Here is a 16,893-nt window from a genome sequence, read left to right on the forward strand (position 1 = left end):
GAATTGCCAACCCATTTGAGCAGCAGTTTACCTGTTACAGATGCTTTCAGACAGGAGGCATGAAGCAGCTAATGTAACTTACGTGAAGACAGTGGAGTAGATGAAACAGGAAGGTTTTGTGCTTCAAGAATCTGTAACTGTATCCTCCTGTTTATTGCTTGAAAACAAGTTCCTATTTGAAGTTCTGCACGGCACACCTACAAGCAGAAGAATGTTGCCATAACCTCTGGATTAAGTTGCTTATAAACTCAGGAAACACAGGAATTTTGTCATATGTTGGGCTCCCACATTTCTATCTGGGATTTCCTGGACAGAAATACAAGCATGTGTTGTATACAGAACCTGCAGAAGCACATCTTGCACTTGTCATAGCTGCAGTACCTGTGCTCCACTGATGAGATGCTTTTGTGTGCTGCACATATGGCCCTTGTGGGATTCAGCCAGGGATTCTGGCCAAATCACCCAGTCCCCAGTTTTACCTGGTAGAGATTTTGCAGTGATAAGAGTAGACAGGGGAAACCAGATGTGCCATTGCAGCTTTACTAAATGGGTTAGTGAGTGGGTGTGGAAGTGAGAGAGCACATAAGCTCCACTCACACAAAAACATTCAGTTCCTCTCCCACCCTTCTGAATTTTGCAATATGAAGATATAAGCAATGTTTTCCATAGAAACAAGGCCCTGCCACTTAATGCTATGAGTGCTTAGGGTGACTGCACACTGTGTAGTTTCCTGTGTTATGACAGTACTTGTATTTTCCATGCCTACACACATAGTGTAAGTATTGAGATCTCCAGTCTGATTCTTGGGGGGGATTTTTAGAATTTTTGCCAGTGGCAAAGTTGCACTGAATCATCCTCTTTGCTCTCCTGTCACACTCTAATGTCCTCAGAACACTGCAAGAGCAGCAGGAAAAGGCCATTGGAGACATTTCCTGACAGCCTTCTTTTAAATGGACTCTGCTAGACTCTGTTGGCTCTAAGTTTTAGTGCACTTCAGTGAACCAAAATGCACAAAGCAAAAGAGCAGCAGGTTAGATAAAGAAAAGGCCCCAGTTCATCCAAGAGACCCAAATTCTCCTTGTAGCTCACCCACAAAATTTCTGTGTAACCCTGAGAGGAAGTCACTATGTTGACTCTGAGCTTTGGCTCTCTGTTGGCAGGGGGGAGGGTTTGCTGCCTCTCAGGTACCACAGGGGTGAATCCCCAGAGTGTCTGGAGGGCTATTGGATGAAATGGTGATGAAAGCCAACACAGACTGAGAAACTATGAGATTATTCAGAAATTTACACTCAGATGAAATGCTTTATAGACCAGCTACCTCTGTCACTTATCTTACTGCTTTTGAAACATACGGTTAGTCACATTAGAATAAAAAATGTCAAGTGTAACTTATGTCAGAAATCAAGAGTATCATTCATATTACTCAGACACATTTAAATAAAATTTACTTTTGAATTACTAATTCAAGTTTAATTTGTTGAAAATACAAATGTCTAGACACAATCTATAAAAGAAACAAACAAAGTGAGGGTAAGGGGAAAGGAAATCCCACTGTGAAAACCACCTGCTTCTTATTACACTAATGGATATGAACTGTCTGAATTATTACTTCACAGCATGCAATCTGAACATTAAATATATGGCTGTCTCTGCAGTTTCAGGCCACTGAAGATCTCAGCACTTTTCTTCCATAACAAAAGCAGATTCCATTTGCTCTGAGCTCTTGCTGTGAGTCCTAAGGATCTTCTGATGCTTTTTGGTCAGAAAAGGCAATTACCCAGTGTCCTTTGCTGAACATTTCCCCAGAATGTCCCTCCCTCAAGCTGTGAGCCATGGTGTGGAAGAACTTGCTCTAGCTCTTTTCCTAGAAACATCTGCAGTTTATGACCAGAACAGCTATGGGCAGAGTTCAAAAGTCTGCATTTTTTCCCCATCAAAATGCCTTTCTCCAAGGAAGTAGGGTAAAGGGAAAAACCAACCAAACAAAAAAAACCAAAAACAACCCTCTAGTTTTTACTACTGAATTATTTTACTTTCATTTCCAGCAACCCTTTCTAGCTGAGATAAGAACACACTTTCACAGAATTGGCACTTACAGGTGCTTTGGAAGGAGGAGATATATCCAGCCAATGATTTGACTCCTGTGAGCTCAGCTCCCTCAGTGCCAAGGAACATTCTCCAATAGTTTTTTTCCTGGGAGTCTGTGTCTGGATTTTAAATACCAATCTGACAGCCTGCAGGCTTTGCAGTTTAATAGCAAAAACAAAAGTTTCCATAAATTCAATGTCCTAGAAAGAAGAACAGATGAGTAACATGATCATTTTAAGAGAATCCCACTGAGCCCAAATCCTAGAAACCAAGGCATCCTGCTTCTCTAGCCACTGCTCCTGAGTACCACTTTATGTTGCCATGGAAAAGTGTGCTTTTATAGTGCCAAATCCACACACACTCACCCCACCTTGTCACACCCTGGCTGGGCCAAAGTTCTGGGTTATTTTTCACTACCATAACAAGTTGTGGCCATCTCTTTTGGGTCTTTACAACGGTACAAACACGTTATCATGACAGATTCTCTAACCTTTTGCTACAGTCTCTCCAGCTAATCTTATTTTCTTTCACCTTTGGCTGACATTGTGGGAGATTTACCTTCCACCCCCTTAATATTCCTTTACTGCCACTATCAGAAATCTTTCCCATGTGACCAATTTTTACTATTTTCTGTAGAGACAGAGTGTGATTATTGTCTCCTGCCAGATGAGAGCTACCTTCCCTGGGATGTGTGTGCACCTAGAGGTGTGCCCAGTCCTCCTCTTGTCCCCCACCACGGAGGTGCCATGGTCAATCCCCTATGAGCACATCTGTCCTGCCAGCTTATGACAGGAGGAGAGCAAGAGTACAATGCAAGACAGGATAGAGGGGAGGAAGTGGAATCAGGCTTTTAATAGGATTTTGAGAAGTTGGAAGAAGTAAAACACACCTGGGCAGTTACCACACCAAATTCAGCACAGGAGTGGATGTTTGGTACATTTTAAAAATCCATTTACGCGTCACATTTATTTTTTTGTGGGGAAAAATATTTCTCAGTATTTTGCAGGCCTCTACTTACATTGCAGCCCTCCTTGGCAGAGGATTTGAAATGCACTGGCTTGGGCAGTGTGAGAATTCCCTTGACACAGATACAAGGATTTTCCCCACAGCTAGAAGGCCAGCTCAGGTCTTTGCACTGCAACAGTGAAACAGTCAGTTTAGACAATGCAAGACTTACTATTTGATGTAGTTACAAGATTGCTGTCTACTCAGAGTTCCATTGCCTGAAAATTTTTCACAGTTCCTGGAAGTATATAAAAAAGTCAGCATAAGAGTATCACATTTACTGACAAAAAAGCCTCAAGAAGCTGCCTGTCCCCGAAGTTCTATTAGGGTTCCGCCCTGAAGGAACTGTTGGATTTAAAGTCATAGAATCACAGAAGTCACTTAAATGGTGCCTCCACAGCTGCTCCCACTTATTGCCTTCAAATTTCCACAGGGAAATGTCCATAGCAGGACCAGCCTATGACCAGATCATCTTTCTAATCTGTGCTGAATAATTCCTCACTTCACAACCAGAACATGTGTTAACATGTGTATAGTAGCATAAGGAGATATATACTATTTATTCCTACTAACTGCAGCAGAACAGAGATTGCAACAGAAAAAAACTAAAGGAGAGGAAGATACTTTGAAGCCTAGTATTTTATCTGACTGAACTTAGTTTATATTAACACTTACAAATAATTAAATTTTTTTCCTAAAAGTATTCATTTAAGTAACAGAGAGAATAATTTTATGACCATTGCCACTAAGTATAGTAGAAGAGTCATTGGTTATTCAATACTCATTATTTAAATAAATAACCAACTTATTTATATTTGCTTACATGTAAAACTGTGATCCAAATCTGTTCAACAGAAGAAACATAACACAACTTCACATTCAGTCTTCCAAAGTCTCGTTCATCACCTGATAATGTAATAGTATCTGTGGAAGAAAGCCAATTAATATTTTTAGAAGTAATGCAGTATCTTAAAAGTTCACTCCAGAAATAAGGGTACTCATTAGTAGGTGGACTCCTTATCTTTGCAAACTTCTGTCAACATAAGTTTGAAATATTTTAACACCTACATTTGAAGGACAAAGAATCTACCAAGTCCAGTGATCTGACCTTATGCATGGCTAAAAGCCTTCACATTTCATGGAATAGAATTATGTAATCATAGAATATCCTGAGTTGGAAGGGATCTTTAAGGATCATAGAAGTCCAACTTCTGGCCCTGCACAGGAGACCACACCAAGAATCACACCATGTGCCTGGGTTATCTTTACTGCATTTAATACCTAGTGCTATACTCAAACATTTAGAAAGAAAATAAAAGCATATTCCTGAAACACCCAGAACACATTTATATCCTATCACTTCCCTTAATCTCTTTCACTGTTAAGTTTATAAATTGGCCTGACTTTTATCTTTCTCAAATTTCAATTCCAGTCTAGTAAACATTTTACTATTATCCTGTCTCCAAGTCAGAAGAGCCATTTAATATCCAGCATTTCTCTGTCATGACTGGAATAAGGTCATTGCCTCAGCCTTCTCTTTGGAGGAGACTGGGTCAAACTTTGACTGATAGCAGGGTGACTTTTGTGGGGAATTGGTGAATTTTTGAGGGTTTATTTTGCCATATCTCCACTTCAGCATTCTTTCATAAATAGGCATATTGGGTTTGCATGCAATATTCTTGTCTAATTTCCAGTGTAATATGGGTATTGGATTTCAGGCACTTTGCAGAGAAAAATACTGATACATGAAAATACCTGGGACCTAGTGCTGTGTTCTATCCTAACATTGTGACTGTTAGTTCATTTCTTAATTCTTAGTTCACTTGGGTGGTAAATCCAAGTATGAATTTCTCAAAAGCAGGAGAACTTGTCTAAGTCTCATTTGTTCTATCTCCAGACAACAGGACTGTGCAAGTCCAAAACTCTTAATTTCAAATTGCCCAGTCATCTCCAATTGACCTGTTAGTCAGATTCATCTAAAAAAATCTCCAAACAAAGCAAAAATATCAATAGAAGAGTAGAAACAACATGAGGTTTCATGTGCAAAGGGAAATATTTCATTACAAGATAAACAAACAAAACATTACCCAGACTCCTGTTACTGCCTTGTGAATCCTTCCTGGAAGAGGTACTGCTAGGTACACTGGAGACTGAATCATATCTCTAGGGACAGGAAAAAAGGAATCACTTAATTCAGAGCAACAGAGATTATACCATCAGACAAGATATAATGAAAACAAAACACTCCATTTCAAATAATTGCCTCATTCCTTACTAGTTTCTTGATCCAGGAGCATGGAATTACTATTTTGATGCAATGAGCTAATAGAGGACCCATTTGACCAGCAAAGAATTTCTGCTTATTAATATATACAGAACTTCATTGCTATGTAAGACATGATTATTATAGAAGAAATAAGCAAACACAGTGTTTTGTGCCAATGGAAACTTCCAGTGTTCCACTTCTCAACTGGTGGGAGAAACCACAAGATGGTGAACCATGACAAGCAGTCTGCCCTGTCAAACTCGGGCCAGAACAGCAAATGTCAGAGGAGACACCTGGAAAAAGCCTCTTGAAGTTGGTCAATTTTCCCCTCTAGTCCTCCCAGTGTGCAGTGCAATGCCCTCCAGTGTTTACCCTGGAAACATGATGCATCAGGAGCAGATGCAGAGTTTCAGCACAGCCTTGGTTCCAGGGGCTCACCTTCATGAAGCGGTGGGGTGGGCTCCGGAGATCAAACATCGAGCGACTGACATCAGCAGCTCCAGGCAGAGCACTGGGTCTTAAATCACTGACTAGTGAGACACAGAGAACAATAAAAATCATGTTAGCACCATTGCTAGGGGAAAAATCCAACACAGAATAACTTTCACAAGCTGCTGGAAATATCTGCTCAATCCTAGAGATTACAAATGACCAAAATGAGACAGTATGATCTGCTGTTTCTAGTTATGGTTTCCAGGAACACAGGGATGGGGCAGGGGTGAAGAGATAGTGTCTTTTTAAAAATATTAAATTTTTTAATGAAAAAAGTCAATTTTTATACAGAAAGCTGTCTGTAAAATATATAAAAAAATTTAATAGTAAAAAGATATTGCTTACCAATAATAAATAGAATTTCAGAAAAAACATTAATGAATTTACTTCTCAGTTTGTTTGTATGAAGTTTTGTTTTTTTTAAGATGAAGAGAAGGGGCTTCACACTAAAATTCAAGAATTTAATTTTGTGCCTTCCAAATAAACACATTTTGTAGTTTTAAACCCACACACATGAGGCATACGATAGCACTCGCTGCCACAAACTGGGCTTAGAGTTTTGCTTTAACAGTCTGTAGATGCACATGAAGTTCTAAGTTCAGAAACAGCTGTCAAAAAAACTCTGGAGGAAAAAGGCATTTTAGAACTGTACTCTAGACACACTAGAATAGATTTTCTTGTGTTTAAACTTACTAAGACAAAACTAGTAAAGTGTTTGCTTCACTTGAAGAAAAATGGAAAAAGAGATGATGAACTGAAGGGAAGATGTTCAAGACAGTTTAATAAAATCCATTTGGCTCCCACCACAGGTGCTTACAAAGCCTGGTAAAACCATATGTGTTAAAGGCGGCTAAAACTCTACATGTGCTTTGTTCTCTTAAAAAAATATATATATGGAATAGTCTTTTCGTGTAGTCTCTATGGTGATTCAGAATTATTTTAAAATAGGACACAGACTGAGACATTTTCCCCCAGCTGAAAATAAGAATGCTATACCATTCTAAATAAAACATCTTTAAAAGTGTGAGTTGTTGCCAGCTTCCAATTTCATGGAGAGCATGTACCTTTCCTGGAGTGTTGAGGTTTCTGAATGCATTTGCCTCAGCAATCATAAATAACAACTAACAATTTACTTCAGTCTGTACAGCATCCATTATAGGAAACATACAGCACAGAAAACAATTTTTACTTAGGTATCAAACACTTTCTATCTATACTTTTACTGTCTTGCAGCCCTCCCTCATTCTTAAAAAGACTGAAAAGTGGGGATGTTGCTGTAACTTCAAAAGCACACTACAAAAAAAGCCAGCATATAGCATCATGCCCCATTTTGCACCTGTTCTTATCATCTGCTTCTGAATGTGTTTCTGGTGCTTGCTCCTCCCCCCATATTTGTACTCCTCAGGCACTCCTCCTACTCAACATACTGCTTGGCTTCCTTTTTCCATCTCCCTCACTGCTCTTACTGGTAGCTGAAATCTCCAGGATTGCATCCTGGTCTGGACCAGAGGCAGCTATGGTACCTTGCTTTGCCAATTTCTCTACCTTTGTGTGACGTACACAAGCATTGTTAATTCCCTAAAAGCCAAAAAGTAACAGCGCAGCTGAAATTAAGCAGAGCTGGCACTGCAGATTGATTCACCAACCAAGGAGTGTCCATAGCACACCGACCAGCTTGGGAACTGCTATAACCAAACAAGTCTGTGGCCAAATGGCTTTTATTCCTCTTACCTATAAACCCTGGGAAAGGGAGGAAGACAGAGAAGCAAGGCTGTGGCCCTTCTCACCTGATCCATAGAGTTTCCTGCAGCCTGGCTTTGCCTGGGAGCGCCTGCTGAGGTCTGGCGAGACGCGGTGCTGCAGGTAGAAGGGGTTGTGCACGTCGTAGCGGGGCCACTGGAGCACAGCCTGCAGCTCTGCCTTCCGCTGCCCAAACGAGCCTCTCCCTGCCTCTGGGGCACAAGCAAACAGCAAATGCAAGAGTTCCAGACACAGCACATGCTGCCTGGCTTCATAAGGCAGGCAGAGTGCCTTCAGGGCAAAGGACAAAATATTTCAATATTATCTACTTCGGGTAAAGAGGGGAAAAAATAAAAAATAAAAAGAAAACACACATTTGCATTCTGTCAGGTTTCCATGGTGTGTGAGCAAACACTGGAAGTAAACTGGCTGTAAAAAACTTGCATACCCTTTCTTGGGGTTTTGCAGTAAATGCCTAAGCAGCTAAATACAGAAGGCTCCAAAGACAGACAGCAAGACAAAAGTTAGGAGGAAAAGTAGCACTCTGTACAGAAAACCTCCAAATTATTTATCCTCAGCATTTTCTTACTGAACTAATGAACCCCAGACTTTCAGAAAGATCTTGTACCAAAAGATAATGCAGCTTGTGACTGCAGCCTCCTTATCTACTTTCCATGGCAAATCTGTCTGTAGTAAAATCACTGGTCCAAAATTACTTGAATTGTTGACAGAGGCATAAGTAGACATATCAGAGACTGCTTGAATCCCAGCCCTTTACTCAGCCCTTAATAATTTCATAAAAAATATGTATGCCTTGGTCAGCAAAACAGTGAAGAACACTGCTGTAGAGTTCTTTTCTGGCTGGACTGAAAAGAAGCCAGCACACTAGAGAATGGGGTGATCTGGGTTCTGCCAAACTCTGACATTTGCTTCCTTCACCTCCCTGGACTTCAACCTAGCTCTTAAAAATGTTCTTTACCTCACAATAAAGTGCCTTCAGTTCTGAAAGTGTCTTGCTCCATAAGAAGCAAACTACCACTAGTCAAAAGTCCTCTCCTGCATGTGTTAGTAAAGTAAAAAACTAAAACACTGAGATGGAACACGGGAGGTGATAAAGCAAGAACTCAAGCACAATGGGCTTGAGCACAACATAAACCAGGATGAACACTAAAAGTGAGGCCACAAAAAATTGCTACACAGCAGATGATGGAAAATCCAGTGTTCCAGACCAGGAGCACACCTCTTCCTGCTAGCTTACTTCTGTCAGAGCATGAGACACACTGCAGTGAGCACTGAAGAGAAAGGCTGCCAGAACTTAATTGCTTTCAGAAGAGTTGCCAAGAGCTAACACTGAGCATGTCCTGTTTCACTAGAGGAAAATGGCCAGACATGCACAGAAAATGGTGAGGAGCTGAGAGCAGGACTTGGACTTCTACACATATTTAACAACAGTCTAACAGTCTAGTACTCTGAATATATTTTTTGAGTATGCTGGTGCTTTGGGTAATGTGAAAAAAGAATGACGGCACACTTCACTCTATTTAGTAAATCTCCCTAAAAAGTAAACACTGCATTTTTAAACACAACTTTATGTGGCTTAAAGCTGTACTTAAAAAATAATATTTATATTTGGAAAGAGAAATGAAAGTTGCCTACTTGACATAAGAGTCACTTTTCAAATATTTGTCCAAAAATTTAAAATATTTGCTCAAGAGACTCAATCATGAAGAGTCAGGTCATCATGCCAGAAGATCTAACAGCTCATAGCCCAAAGGGACACTCTGTACACCAGGTCCCTCAGAAATTATCAGAAAGCAGAATCCTCAATGTAGACAAGTCACTGACTGTTAAGATTGTGTAAGAACAGCATGAAAAAGGAAAACATTCATCTAAAAGCTGTTAGATACATCTTCCTTCTCTCTGGAGAACAACTATGCCTCAGAATCCTTGATGGACTTCTCTGCACAGTATCTTGAGGACAAGATAAGACTAAACAAGGCAGAGCCTAAACCTAGACCCAGTAAGGAAGGGGGTTATCAGGATCTTATCCTGCTCTTCCACAGCATATCCAACTATGGGCTTAAAAGAACCACTGAAATAGCAGGCAGCTGGGAGATCAGGCTCAGAGATGAGGGGGCCTCACAGCTTCCCTCCAGCTCTTCAATTGCCTGTACATGGCTGCTGACATGCCAAATAAAGCCCACTAGAAGATGTGGCACAGAATGGCCAGTCTGCATGAACAGCTCTGCTAGGCTTGGCTATGGTGCCAGTGCTGCATGCAGCAGTGGGTGGGGAAGAAGTTTGGTAATAGCCCTGCAGGAACAGGAAAGAAGCAACAGCAGGGACCAGAGGGAAGAAGAGGGAAGGGTGGGAATGAAACCCCACAAACACAAAAAAGTTAGGTAGTACTGCGTTAGTTATTATGCAACATATGGCTGACTTCTTTCAGTTATTAGGCTTTTCACCTTCATAATGGAAATAAAGTCACATGGGACTAAGAACATACTACCAGCTTATCATGTCCTTGAGGCAAAGCAATCCTAGAGAAAACAACTGTTCAGATATGTCTCTGAGCCAAAATTTTCCCTTACCTAATTCTATCTCCTGGCAGGACTCAGAGCCAAACAGTAGCATATGCTCTGTAACTTGTGTTAGTGGGACAGGGTCCTATTCTTTTAAAATCCCACTGTGTCTAAATTGCACGTATTTAATTTTGGCAGTTTGAGTATGGGAGACACAGAGGATGAAGTACAAGATTGTTGTGAAGCAGAAAAGAAATACTATAATATGAAAACTTGTAACAGGGGATCTGTGCCCCCTGACCTCCCAAAAAGCAGCAAAAAGAGCAGGAAATAGTAGGAACAAAAAAATTCTGCCAGAGAGTAGCACATGCCATCTATTGGCAAAATTTGAAAAGGAAGATGTGGTAGTATGTTAAAACATACCAGAATACTTATCATGAAAGCCAGAACACCCTCCTCTTTTTACTTGAGTGATATGAACGCTGGGGATATGTTAGGTCTTTCCTTTTCTCCAGTAAATTCAATAAATTCTTTCTAAAGATTCCATTTAAGTGTCTTCCATTACTTTTGAGTTTGAGCACTGGTGTGCAGTAGTCCCACTCAGCTTTATTCATACAATGTCACAGGGATTCATAGTGGGATGAAATACTCCCCAAAACCTCTCTGGGTGTCCAGGCAGAAAAGAAAGAAGCTCCCAGGCTCCTCAGGGCAGTGGTCACAGCAGCAGCTTGACAGTGTTTGGACAATGGTGTGAGTTATGGGGTGTCCTGTGCAGGACCAGGGGTTGGACTTGATGGTCCTTGTGTGTCCCTTCCAGCTCAGCATAATCTATGATTCTTTGAAACAAGACCAGGCTTCTAGCTAAGTTATGCAAACATATGTTTTCAGTAGGAACACTTGACAATGCTCAAGGCACAGCAGAAGCTAAAGAACTATTGCAACAATACTGTTAGTATTTTACCTTTAATCCCTCCAGCATGTGAGATACCAGGAAGGTTCTTTGGCTGTACATAAGCCAGTTTGAATGGAGGGACCACAAATGGGACCTCCTGACCATCCAGGGGCAGTTTAGAAAGCAAATAATCCTCAGAACAGCCAACTTGACGCTTCACTGACACAGAAGACAATGCAGGCTGCTCTACAATAGCTGGCTTGCTTGAAGCTACTGCTTCAGATTCCTGCACCATGGAAACTGCTAAAAATAAAGAGCAAGACAGACAGGACATGTGCATTAATTTTTGAACAGTACTAAGTAGAGATCTCTTTTATTTAATAGTATCTCTGCTTGATACATTACTTAACAGCTGCTAGTATTCAGTTTTACAGCATTCAGGACTAGCACCAGGGAAAGATATTCATCCTCCTGACACCTGTACTGATCCAAACTCTTTGTTGCCCAAGCTTCTATATTTATAGCTACCTTCTTAAGCAAATTTTCACAAGAGCTACACTTCTATCATAGAAGAGTTCTTCAAACAAATAAGACACCAAAGAAAATCCTAAGAGAGTTAAAAATATCCAGAGTTAAAAAAAAACAAAACAAAAAAGAAAAAAAAAAAAAAAGCAGCACATTCAAATTGAAAGATGTAGACCTTTCCACAACCTTGGATTAAAAAGCTGGTTTTTTTGGACAGTATTCTAGACTGCAAAGAGCAGACTTCAGACAAGTGTTATTTCTCAATTCCAATTCATAATACTAACAAGCATGTATTCAATCTCCAAGTGGAGGTATGAAAAGAATTTTGGATGTTGTAAGAGAAATCAAGTTTTTCAGGGGTAACATGGTCATTTTGTTAATGGAAAATCTCATCATTAATGAAACAGCAAAGCTTTTATAAAACTTATATTAAAACTTATATTAAACCCCCATTATGTCAGAACTCACGATCATTTTTTTCCTTGTCCATGCAGAAACACAATTTACAGCAGGCTTTTATACATTCTGTTGCCATTGTTTTCAGTGTTATAATTTAGAGGGGACCTCAATTAGTGATCCAGTGCAGCTATCAAACCTGAAAAACACAATAAAACAAACTATAGTAGATGTGAGTGAAATCAGAATGCAGTATTATCAGCTATTTAATATGCAATTGCTTTTTGTACACAGTCCCAGGATCATTCAGAAAGTTACTTCAGTCATAAAAGGATCAAAGGCATCAGATTTCTCTCACTGAGAAAAATCACTTTTATATGAAAGCATAAAGAAAGAGATAATTTTAACATGTGGCAGTCAAATACTTTCAGTGATCCACTCAGACAGGTCCCTGTCTTTGGAGAACACAAAAATTCTCCCCATTTGTGTGTGCCACTGGGCTTTGGAGTTTACTCAGCTTTACAGCTATTTTGACATGGTATTGTCAAGTCATTTGCAAGATGTGTTTTTAATTGTTTCCCTTGTTCATGTTTCTCCTATCCTCTTTCATTCCCCTACTATTTTCACATACATCTCTACATGTTTACATTTTCCACTCGACATACTCCATACTTTTAACTTGAAAACAGGCTTTGTGAATGATGCCAAAATTGCCTTCTTTGAGAAACTACTGCTTTCTCATAATTGTATACACATGAAACTGAAGACCTGGTTTATTATATAATTGTGTGCTGTGCACACAGAAATAAAGCACACTGACTTTCAGCAAAATAAGAGGCATGTAATCTACAAAGGAATGAGAACAAGTCTCTAACAGCTGGATAGCATTATAAGAACTTTATGACAATGCTAACTGGCCTCATTTAAATGTCTTTATTCATATCCTTATGTTCTCTTTTCAGAGAGACACAGACAGCTGTGCTACCTCCTGTCCAAAACTTTAGCTGTCTAAGTCTAGTCCTTTTACATCCACCTAAAGTAACCAAGGTTCTTAGGAGAACATACCAAAACACAATTCTAACATAATGATGATTAGAAGCCACCAAACAGAACATGAACATAGGTTGAAGGGATGGGGCAGTCAATAAGATAGAGAGGGAAAGCACAGGGAAAATTTACCAAAAAATGAAAAATGGACATGTTTGCTTAGTTGTTTCAATTGCAAGAAATTCCTGAAAGCATTTGTGCACCAACACAGAAACCATTCCCACTGCAGCTTGAATAGTGCCATAATTTACTTTGTATAGACAAAGACAGCTAGAGAATCATACAAAGCCTATGGAAATAATCTGTAATACCCCCCCCCCCCCCCCCCCAGTTTTTCTTGCATTAAAAGTTCCTCTAATTCTGTAGATGTCAAGTGGAGATGGAAAGCTATGAACACTTCCTCTAACTCAAATTCCATTACTTTGCATAGAATCCTTCTCTCAGTATTTGCCTTCATCTTAAAGTTGCCCATGAGTGTGAGTACAGCATGACATCTGCATCAAAAATCTTCAGAGGCAATGCCACCAGCTCCAGAACTTGCTCTGCATCTTTACAGAAGCACAACAGGAGGCATGAGAATTTCACATTAAATTCTCCATGGTTCTAATGATCAGGTTTTCACTCCTGCTCCTCCCTTGGAGGCACACTCATGATAGCTGAGGCTGCTAATTTACTTTGGGTTCCCTTGCAGTGATTTTCCTTCCCAGCTGCTATCAGTACACAGCTGGAGTTAATATGCTCCACTCTTGTTCACCATGTTTAAACTGGACTGAAACAGCTGCTCTGTTTGCTCTAAGCTTTGCAACAATGGTATCTAAGCCTCAGTGGCAGTTTGCACAGGCAAAACAGACTTTTATCTCAAAATGTCCAGATTAAATTTATTTGCTACTGCTGGTGAAGAAACCAAAACGTTAGTCCTGCCCAACTTTCTAGCTACATAAAGTAGAAAAAAATAATTTTTCTGCATCAGAGAAAATTCAGTTCATGGTAGGGAATTGTTTAGCTGGAACAAATAATGTGAGCAAATAAACAAATGGAAAATCACCTGTTACAAGCAGCTGCCTTTCCTTCACAGGGGTGAGTGCTTTACCTGAAAGAAAGGGCTTCATAAGGGTATGGAGGATTTAACAGCCATAATGCAGTTCTACACCTCCTGTTCTTCTATCATTAAAAAAGAAAAATGTTTTTCACAGTAATGCCTTGTCAGCTGTGATAGTCTGTAACCATTATCTTTTCTCCCCGTTTATCAATATGCAAATGTTCATACATTTTTCTTCTATCTAAAGACAAATATAAAGCAATTCATTACTGCCTACTGTAAAGAAGAGTTAGGATTACAGATTGCTCTTTAGCAATAGGCAAGGCAATATCAATAGTGAATGCTAAAGTATATAGACACACATCTTAGAGCCTCCATTTCAGTTTTAACAATTATAGGAGTTTGAGAAGAAAGTTACATGACTAAGAGACTAGAACACTGTTTACACTTCTTTAAGCTTAAAAATGTAATCGTTTCAGTGACACTTTGCACTTAGGTCCCTAGACTTACACCACAGCCACATTAAAAAAAAAATCACTCCATTTGCTGAGGGACAGATCATTTAGACATAATGCTCCCTCATTCTGCTTAGAGCACTTTGCTTTGCTCATGGGATCACAACATGGATGGTCTCAATTACTTTAAAAAGTTTTAATTCACTTAATTAAGTTACCATGATAAATATTGTTGTTTTTTTGGTTTGAGCAATCCTGGCAGTAAATTAGTTGGCTTGGCTCCCAGTTAATATATTTTCTTGTATCTGTGTTTTCCAAGCTGCCTACAGTTATTTATACAACTTTTACTGCATGCAAAAGTTTTCTCTTAACCATGTGGGAGAAAAAGAAATTTAGCAGGTTCTGTTGTATATTTTAGAAACTGAAAATAAGCAAAAACATTGTAGAAGAATATGATCTTGACAGAAGTTGACATTTCTATCAAAGGTTAAAATTATCCCACATGACAGATCCTTTTGCTGCTGTTGGCTACCCTTAAATCCTCAGTATACAATTGAACAGTTGTTAAAAGGTTGTACTAACATGAATTTATCAGTAAATGTATTTATGAAACAAACCAGAACCGTAGAGATATTTGTTTGGTGCACCACCAAATCCCAAAGAAGTACTGACTTCCCAGCAATGTCATCCATTTTAACAAGAAGTTAAGACTCCTTGACACTATCTCAACTTTTTGGGGTCAGTTTTTGTAAGGCAATGTGCACATAACAAGGGCATGCTCCATGTCTGAGATTCTAGACTGACAAAATGATGGGGGAAGAGAGAATTTGACCTCATTTTCAGAGAAAAAGAGAGAAATCAGTTTGCAGAAGAGGGAACTCAACCCAGATCTTGTCACTCTGGTGTCAAATTCTCTCTTTCTTTGTCTTTTTCACCAAATTCAGTAAGCCATTTAACTTCTCTCTTCCCAGTATCAAGCCAAAGTAAGATAAGCAAATGTAACTCAGCAAGAGTACTTCCACACTAAGGCAAAAAGAGAGCCAAGCTTACTAGAACATCCTGGAAATGGCAGTTTATAACCTAACCACACACATACACTGAGCCTGGAGAATTATAATAACTATTATTTTAATGGGTTTAGATGGAAAACATAAATTATCTTAATGATTCCCAGATTTCCTCTGATAGAAATTTTGACTGAGCTAAAATCAGATAAACAGAGTATCAAAGACTTTAGTTCCAAATGCCTCCAGAACGATTACAAGACAGAGATGTTTGGAGAAGAAAGTAAATATTTTCAACAACTCATTAAATAAAAGGAACATGATAGAAAACGGATGATCGCAATATGAAATATTAAAAGCTGAAAGCAGTCTGAGAAGAAATGTCAGGTCTTTGCTGCCTTAGGAGGAGAGGGTGTTTTGCAACAAGACTGCAGGTTGCCAATGAATTTTACTGCATTTAGTCACAGCTCTGATCCACAGAAGTTGAACAGGTAACACATTTATAGCTACAAAATAGAAACAAAGGTGAAGCAGCTGTTCTCAAACAGGGAAAGCTGGCTAAACCAGTGCTTTCAAACATTTTGAGATTTATTGCCAGTCATAAATGTACACAATGCATTCTTAGATCTGCATTTGAGAAACATACCACAGCAGAATTCTGGTAGCAGTAAGTTCTCACACAGCAGGATGTGTAAAACAAAAGATCCGGAAATAGGGATTATCAGTTGTTATAAAACATTTGGGATGACATAAGTGTCTACAAATCCACAAGCCCCATTGGAGCCAGGACACTTTGCAACACATGAGGATCTGCCTCTGGAGAAAGTGAGCTCAAGCTTGCTAGTTCACATCTCAGCCAAACACTTTTATGATACCTCTTATGCTACCTGTTTATGCTCCCCTATGACTTTCTGCCATTCAGATCCAGAAGATGCAGTCATTCCCAATCACAGAAATCCTCCAGAGAGCATAACAGCACCAGCTCAGGTCTCCAGATGTTGAACAGAGGCACAGCACAGCAAAAGCTGCTTCTGATGCAGGTCAGATGGATTATCTTTTGATGGTGTAGATGCTGCTAAAGGCTTACCTTCCACAGCCAGCTTTTTGTGGTTTTTCTTCTGGAGGAGAGTGTCTGGGAGCTGTGCACCCCTCTCAGCACAGCTGTTCAGCCACCACGTCTCAAAACCAGCCAACACCAGTAAAACAGCCTGAATGGTTTTGAGACATTTGCCTCTGGGCACTTTACTACTACAGCAGCAAGGACAGCACATGTACCCACACACACTTAACAAAGCCCACAGCTTTAAAAAACCCAACAACTGTGTTTTTGGGGACTGTAGGCAGGTCTGAGTTGTACCACCCACACAGGAGAGACAGGGTGGGTCTGAGCATGTGAAATGAGAGGACACAGCTTTCATTCTT

The 16,893-nt window shown here is 39.7% G+C and overlaps 1 protein-coding gene across 11 annotated transcripts in view; it reads right to left on the minus strand.

Annotated features, from left to right (window-relative positions):
• Positions 1-16,893, minus strand: part of TC2N (tandem C2 domains, nuclear) — a 35,647-nt gene that overhangs the window by 4,393 nt on the left and 14,361 nt on the right. For 6 of the 11 annotated variants that reach the window (XM_079308347.1, XM_079308346.1, XM_079308349.1 and 3 more), the window contains exons 2-10: positions 11,999-12,125; positions 11,075-11,308; positions 7,639-7,803; positions 5,798-5,889; positions 5,181-5,256; positions 3,917-4,017; positions 3,107-3,223; positions 2,097-2,288; positions 83-197 (exon numbers count right to left, since the gene is read on the minus strand). In XM_079308347.1, coding sequence (XP_079164473.1) covers positions 83-197; positions 2,097-2,288; positions 3,107-3,223; positions 3,917-4,017; positions 5,181-5,256; positions 5,798-5,889; positions 7,639-7,803; positions 11,075-11,308; positions 11,999-12,065 — 1,159 coding nt within the window. In that variant the 5' untranslated portion in view covers positions 12,066-12,125. Of the gene's footprint in view, positions 1-82; positions 198-2,096; positions 2,289-3,106; positions 3,224-3,916; positions 4,018-5,180; positions 5,257-5,797; positions 5,890-7,638; positions 7,804-11,074; positions 11,309-11,998; positions 12,148-14,063; positions 14,254-16,893 lie in introns of those variants that run through there. The other 5 variants (XM_079308341.1, XM_079308342.1, XM_079308340.1 and 2 more) reach the window with 4 other exon arrangements.

The sequence above is a fragment of the Erithacus rubecula genome (assembly GCF_903797595.1).
Source record: "Erithacus rubecula genome assembly, chromosome: 6".
Classification (NCBI taxonomy): domain Eukaryota; kingdom Metazoa; phylum Chordata; class Aves; order Passeriformes; family Muscicapidae; genus Erithacus; species Erithacus rubecula.